The sequence below is a fragment of the Talpa occidentalis genome, unplaced genomic scaffold (assembly GCF_014898055.3).
Source record: "Talpa occidentalis isolate TD23 unplaced genomic scaffold, MPIMG_talOcc4v2.1 talOcc4.6, whole genome shotgun sequence".
Classification (NCBI taxonomy): domain Eukaryota; kingdom Metazoa; phylum Chordata; class Mammalia; order Eulipotyphla; family Talpidae; genus Talpa; species Talpa occidentalis.
This window is the reverse complement of record NW_023604972.1, coordinates 109,220,824-109,228,174: the sequence shown is the minus strand read 5'-3', so window position 1 is coordinate 109,228,174 and position 7,351 is coordinate 109,220,824. Positions and strand designations below refer to the sequence as shown.

At 42.5% G+C, this 7,351-nt stretch overlaps 1 protein-coding gene across 1 annotated transcript; it reads left to right on the top strand.

Annotated features, from left to right (window-relative positions):
• Positions 1-6,334: 6,334 nt before the first annotated feature.
• LOC119261044 (60S ribosomal protein L9-like) lies at positions 6,335-7,008 on the top strand. Its single transcript, XM_037530264.2, has one exon. It carries the CDS (start codon positions 6,343-6,345, stop codon positions 6,919-6,921), a length of 579 nt encoding a protein of 192 aa, XP_037386161.1. The 5' UTR covers positions 6,335-6,342; the 3' UTR covers positions 6,922-7,008.
• Positions 7,009-7,351: the final 343 nt, after the last annotated feature.

Below are 7,351 nucleotides of genomic sequence, written 5' to 3'. Positions count from 1 at the left end.
TCTGGTGCAAGACCTACGTCTGAAGTTTCAATGGTCGCAAATGGGGGCACAAGGTACCAAGAACTCACAGTAATGTGAGGGCTAAATCCTAGGCCAGATTCTCCAATGGAGGGAATACTGGGTCCCACACATAGCTCATGGTGGTATAAGAGGCATGTACTAGACCAGATGTTCCAATGGTGGCAGGTGGGAGCACCAGGTCCCACACACAGCTCATGGTGGTATAAGTGGCAAGTAGTAGACCTGATGTTGCAGTGGTGCCAGGTGGGAACACCAGGTCCCAGGAGTCCACGGTGGTGTAAATGGCAAGACCTAGGCTGGATGTCGCAGGGCTGACTGGAGGCAATACCAGGTCCCATGCACAGATCATGGTGGTATAAGTAGAACATGCTATGCCAGATATTCCAGTGGAGGCTGGTGGAAGCACCAGGTACCAAGAACACCTCATGGTTGTATAAGTGGCAAATAGCAGACTTGGTGTTTCAGTGGTGACTGGTAGAAGTGCCAGGTTCTGAATAAGCCTCATGGAAGTAGTACCCCACAGAGCTGATGGGGTGGGTGTCTGTGTGGGTACTTGCAGCCACACCTGGTCTGAGGTAAAGTTCCCGAGTTTGGGTGTGGCAGAGGTCCTGGGTGGGGAGTCTGAGCAGGGACTGGCAGCAGCCCCGTGTACTACTGGGTGGTGGTTGTATCAGGGCGCTAAACATGGGATCCCATGGGATCCCAAGTCCTAAGGAAACCCCATGTCCTGCCATGGGTGCTAAAGGGCTGTGAGGACAGTGGTTTGGGAATTTGATGCACTGGTAAGTTGGCCCCTGACATTCCCCTTCCCAGTGAGCCACTGACCCTTTAAAGATGGAAACCAGTAGGTGAGCAGTTTGGCATGGGCCATGTGACACATAGGGGGTCCTGAAGTTGCCTGGTGCAGGTTCGAGGGCTCATCGGACCACAGAAAGGTTTAAAGGTGGGTGCCAGAACAAAGGTCAACCGCAGGCTGTGGGCTTATGGCCTGGGACAGGCTGGGTGGGCCTGGAGCAGGACGAAGTCTGGGCTTCAGGCCCAGGTGGAATTGGAGGCCATAGCGCAGATGACGGCAAGGGGCAGGAGCAGTTGTTGCGAAAGAGCCATCTCTCCAAAGTGAGGCCTAGGCCCAGTGACCAGGCTCTATATACCTGCCCAGATGGAACTCTATGAGTCGCAACACCTCCTCTGAAGGCACCCTTATGCAACAGCCAATTGTCAGGCCTGTCTCAGCTGGGTCTGGCTGGTACAACCAATTAGTAGGCACTTTGACCAACCAATCACCACGCAGCTCTCACGTAGGCTTTCCTAGCTTCTCTGCCAGCCCACTGTGTGGACCTGTGTTCCAGTGCGTCCTCTCCCATGGCTGCCAAGCTCTCACTGGGGCTGTGAACTGCCCAAACAGAATGCCCCACTCTGGGCTCCCAGGACCCAAGGACCTGTAACCAAGCAGGGGACTTGCTGTTCGTCATGTCATGCACCTCCTCTTTGCCCCACCCCCACCCATGTTTTGCCCAGGGGTTTACATGGTGATCATAATGGAACCTTGGATGCTAAGTTTGTAACAGCTCTTTTGCCAACTGCCAGTTTCCTACTGGCAGCTAGAGGGCAGGATCTCAGAGATAAAGGGCAGGATGGAGGACCACAGGTGACCTGGGGCAATGGCAGGGGAGGCAAGGTGAGGAAGGGTTCTTGAAACTGGGCCGACCTGGGGTGGAGGGCAGTGCCTGGGTGGGGCCTTACTCACAGGCATGTCACTGAAGGACGTAACCCAGAAGCAAACACAGTGTGACATAATGAAAACAGGATTTGTTTATACAGCAAGAGGGAGAGAGACTGAGATGGGGAGAGTATTGACAGGTTGGCCCATGGCACCTGCCCTAGCCATAGAGTCTGCTAAGTAGAGACCAAAGCTGTCCTTGGCAAACTTGCGGCTTCTACGCAGATACCCCTCCTGGGCACCAGTAGTTTAACTACCAAAGCCCCAGCAGCCTAAGTGCCCCCAAATCCCAGTGGTTGGTTTGTTTTTTTCATTTCTCTCCTTTACCTGAAATTTTTTAAATAATTATTTTTATTTTTTACATCATTGTTCATTTTTAAACAATATTTGCTCCCCCCCCACCCCCCTCAGGTGTATGAAAATGCCTGCAGTTTTAACTGGACAAGAGCCTCAGCAACTTAGCTGCCAAAAGCTTCAGTTTTGCCCATTCCCCATCAGCCTCCAACTGAGGGGCAGATGTGAAAGGCTCGACCTTCTACCATCAAGTTGGCTGAGTGCCACCCACCGGCTCTGAGATTGCTCCTCATTGTTCCTCTTTTGAGGACAAGGGAACGGAAGGCATAACTGTCCACCTGACACCCTCCTACACAGATGCCTGCCCCTTTCCCAGCACAGTGGTCTTTGTGACAAGGTAGAGCTTAGCTCCTCTGGAATATTTATAATAAATTTTGAGAAAAGAAATGACTTAGAATTGTTAAAAGGGATGTAGAACATAAAAATTTGGACAATTCCCAACCTATTCATATTGTAAAGAGTGAGTTCAGAAGTGAACAGTAAGAGTGAGGTCAAGTGACCCTTTGATAAGAAGATTAGAATAGGTGTGAGGCAGACTTCATCACCCACTCCTGCAGGAAAACAGCTGAACTGAAATGAAGGACAAGGAGACACAAAGGAATAAAGAGGGAGGACTTGCTGAACTTCTTAGGTTTTATAGAACTGGACCACAGAGCTATTAGAGTTTTGATTGAGGGGTACCCCAGGGCCCCCAACTCTGCCTGCTCTAAATGGGTTCTGCTATCCATCACATAAAGATAAAGCATACTGAGTGTGAAAAGTTTAATAGAAAGAACTTTAATATTAGTGTGCAGGGGCCTCCCTGGTGGCACAAGGGGTTAAAGCACAACACTGTAAAGCTATCTGCAGCCACTGCAGCATGAGTTTGACCCCTGGCCAGGGGTCTCTCACCCACTTATTTTCCTAGAGTCTCCACATGTCTTGACTCCATGTGCCTCCTTCCATGTCACCCAAGTCCCTGGGGCAAGTCCAAAACTGAGAAAAAAACAGGACTTCTTCACATTTGCCTCCTCCTGCGTCTTCTCCCAAGTCTTCTCTAACTCTTCTTCTCCAGCTTCCCCTCACCACTAAGCTCCACCCTTCACTAGTTATGGTAGGGAACCTGGAACCTTTTAATGGAGATTACAGTTATTCTATTAGGCTCTGAATGTGCGACGTTACCCAAGATAAGAGAAGAACCCCAAAGGTGATTCAGAGATCATCAAGACTGCCTCCTCAGTTTTAGACAAGCCCTGACTTTCAGTAGGTAAAACAATCTCCACCAAGTTCTAGGGTGATGACCTTCAAGCTGTAAGGGAAGGTTAGCTGCCCAACAAAGCCAAGGATCTTGGCTAACCCTACTTAGATTTCGGAGGATGGAGTCACCTCAAATTCTTAATATGCAACAAGCTACTCAGAAGAGTGGGGCTGCTGTAGGGAATTTTTTGTAGGACAAAGCTCAGTGGAATCATGAGGATTGGACACCATTGGCATGTGATAGCAGAGTAGGAGCCCCATCGGAACATCACTGCATGACTATAAGTGCTGCCATGTGGACTGTGTCCAGCAAAGCCATGGTAGCAGGAATATCTTAGTATGCCTGGAAGATGAGTCACCCCACCCATCCACCCACTTGTGTCTGACAGAGCATAAAGTTAAGTAGATAATTCTTGAACATTAAGAGTTGACATTGTCCTGTAAGATTTTGGAGTTCTTGAAACCTGTCACTTCTTTCTTTTCTATGTCTTTCTTTTGGGATGGCAGTATTTATTCTATGCTTATACCATAATTGTATTTTAGAAGCATATAAACTGCTTGTTCTCACAGGTTCATGGCTGGAGTCTCACCCATATAGCAGAATTAGATAATAATTATATGAAACTTTGGTTTTAGAATTGATGCTGGAATGAGTGCAGAGTTTTAGGGTTAGCACGCAATGGATATTTTATTGATATGATAAGGACATAAATTTGGGGGAGGAGGGGCCTAGGGGTGGAGATCTATGATCTGAACATTTGTGTCCTGCCACAGTCATATGTTGAAATCCTAACATCCAATGTGATGGTATTAGGAGATGGGACTTTTAGGAAGTTCAAGGTTATAAAGGGGGAGACCTTACATGTGAGACACCACGCAACTCCCTCACTTCTTCACTATGTGAAGACACAAGAGCTGATAACAGTCTGTAAACTAGAAGAGGCTTTCACCAGTATGAGACAGTGCTGATACCTCGAACTTGAACTTCCCAGCTTCCAGAGCTGTGAGAAATAAATTGTTGTATACCAGTCTGTGGCATTTCATTATAGCAGCCTCAATAGACTAAGAAAGCTACTGAAAAGGAGGGTACTGTTTAGCAGAGCATCTTTGTTCTCCTTAGAGGAAGTCAACAAATCCCAAAATTGGACTTTATCAAAGCTATTTTATAACATTATATTTTTCCTTCAGTTACTTTTCTTTTTAGCTAGGCTACAAAACGCTGATTCACTGCTTATCTCTGGGAAATTTCTGTTTGCTCCTTGTTTCTAATTATGGAATCTGAAAAGATCAGCCTATCAGAGCCTTTCTGTCATAGATGTGTAGGGCATCATGATTCAGTTACAAAGAGTGTCATCATTAAGAATGTTCTATGTGTAAACATTCAAAATAAGATTTATTTTTAATTGTCATGTTCATTTAATTTTCCTTCTGCTTTTCTTTTCTTTGACCCTGTTATTGAAATTGGTTCTTATTTTTGCCACAGTGATAATGATAGAATAGTGTATCTTAAGACTTTATTACTGAGTTAACTTCTATTTTCATCTCTATAAAGTTATGTTCTAGTGCCCTATATTCCCAGAATCATCATCTTTGTTGGTGCAAATAATTATCCTTAATACAGAGTTCTTGTGTCTTAGATCCCTATATGACTTCTGATATTTAACTTTTATTTTTATATTTTCCTTGGTCTGAGAGAATTGAGTTAGAAATGGAAGAATGGATAGAAAGAAACGTATTGTTACAATAATTTTCTTATACTTTAGCTCAAACACAGCATGCTATATCTAATTTCTGGTAAGATTCAGTCACACCGGTTAAACAACCTATGTATGCAAATGGAGTAAGAGAAAGTCAATCAATTATGAGCATGTGTGTTAGGGTATATTTATGGGTTGCTTCATTCAACTTAATGCAGAATTTTGTTTTGTTTTGTGCTGGTATTATCTGAGAAGCCATGCCAAATCACCTCATGAAATATCAGTATAAGCTGACATGTTTTCATGATTTGATTTAATTACATGAACATAAAAATGTGTGCACTATAAAGACAACAAAAGAGAAAATTATCCAACAGGATTAAAGCCAGCAAAACCCTTGGATCTAAAATTTCTAGTAGAATGAATTGAGTAGAATGAATTATAGAGTGTGTGTGTGTGTGTGTGTGTGTGTGTGTGTGTTACTTTGAGAAGAAATCTTACTATAATTTGTAATATTAAAAATGAATGGCTATCAGCTTTTTCTAATGCCAAATACTAAATGAGAGGTGTAGAGGGAGACCCATATGCTATCGCAAATTAATATCAATAGCTACATAGGATGTACTTTTGAATAAAAAGGAACAAAGTCTTAAACATAATCTTTTTATGAGCTCTTATTCACTAAAACTAGACAATGTTTATTCTGGGGGTAGGGAAATGATTTTGACTCTTGACACCATTGTGCTAATAATGACTAGCCCAGTTTATAGAAGACACACAGCTAAATACTATCAAATCTGTCATCTTCAGATTTGATAGGGTTTCACTTTTTATTTTCTAGAAATAATTGTGCTTAAAGAAAAAGGGAAATAACAAAGGAAGGAATAAGGCAGGCAGATGAGAACAGAAAAGAAGATAAGAAAGGAGGAAATGAGGAGGGGAGGAAAGAATCGGTAAAATAAGTAATTTGGATTTAAGTTCTTGTTTTTTCCCCCTCTCAGTAAGTTTCATTCAGTACCATTTGTTTTCAAATATGCTCATTCCTTTATCAGTTCCTTAATGTATTATCTTTGCTTCAAATGCATCTGATGTGGATTTACAAAAAGTTGGCAATTTGAACAAAAAGTAGCTGTGACTGCCATTACTTGTTTTACAAAAGATAAGGTTTAAAAAGTGTAATTAGCATACTGGGCACAAATATACCTGTTACTCTAAAAATTGGATTTTTCCATGCTTTGAAGGAACTGGTCATGGAAAAGTAATACTAGACATAAAAGTTGTGAGAACTAGCTCTTTGCTGCATCTACTGCGAGAATGAAGACCATTCTCAGCAATCAGACTGTCGACATTCCAGAAAATGTTGACATATCCCTGAAGGGTCACACTGTTATTGTGAAGGGCCCCAGAGGCACCCTGCAGAGGGACTTCAATCACATCAATGTCGAACTCAGTTTGCTTGGGAAGAAAAAGAAGAGGCTCCGGGTTGACAAATGGTGGGGAAATAGAAAGGAACTGGCTACTGTTCGCACCATCTGTAGTCATGTACAGAACATGATCAAGGGTGTTATACTGGGCTTCTGTTATAAGATGAGGTCTGTGTATGCTCACTTCCCTATCAACGTTGTTATTCAGGAGAATGGGTCTCTTGTTGAAATCCGAAATTTCTTGGGTGAAAAATACATTCGCAGGGTTCAGATGAGACAAGGTGTTGCTTGTTCAGTATCTCAAGCCCAGAAAGATGAATTGATTCTTGAAGGAAACGACATTGAACTTGTATCAAATTCAGCTGCTTTGATTCAGCAAGCCACGACAGTTAAAAACAAGGATATCAGGAAATTTTTGGATGATATCTATGTTTCTGAAAAGGGAACAGTTCAGCAAGCTGATGAGTAAGATTTAAGTTGTCCAGCTACAGAGCAGCAAGTTAATGGATGATTTCTTAGACCTATTTGTGATACATCTTTAAGATGCAATAATAAAAGTCGCTATTGATCTGGGACTTTTTTTTTTCCTTAAGCTGATTATCCTTTCAAACTTTTAAGCAAATGAACAGTTCAAGTCAGTTAAAAAAAAAATAGTTGTGAGAACTAAAGAAGTTCTGATAAAAAATTAGTCATAGGAAGAAAAAGTTTTCTTAAATTTCTCATTTCTGTCTAGTGGTCAGAGTATTTGTTAACCTATCTTATAAGTCCTTAAAAGACCCAAGTCTATTTTACTGTTATAGAATCACAGATGTTATCCTATTCATGCTCCAGAAAAGTCTTACTAAGCATTCTATATATTTTTTTCCTGAGTTGCTAATAATGTGAAATTATTTGTTGTT

Excerpts from the sequence above, each read along its gene's own strand:
- LOC119261044 (XM_037530264.2), top strand. The coding sequence starts at position 6,343 with ATGAAGACCATTCTCAGCAATCAGACTGTCGACATTCCAGAAAATGTT.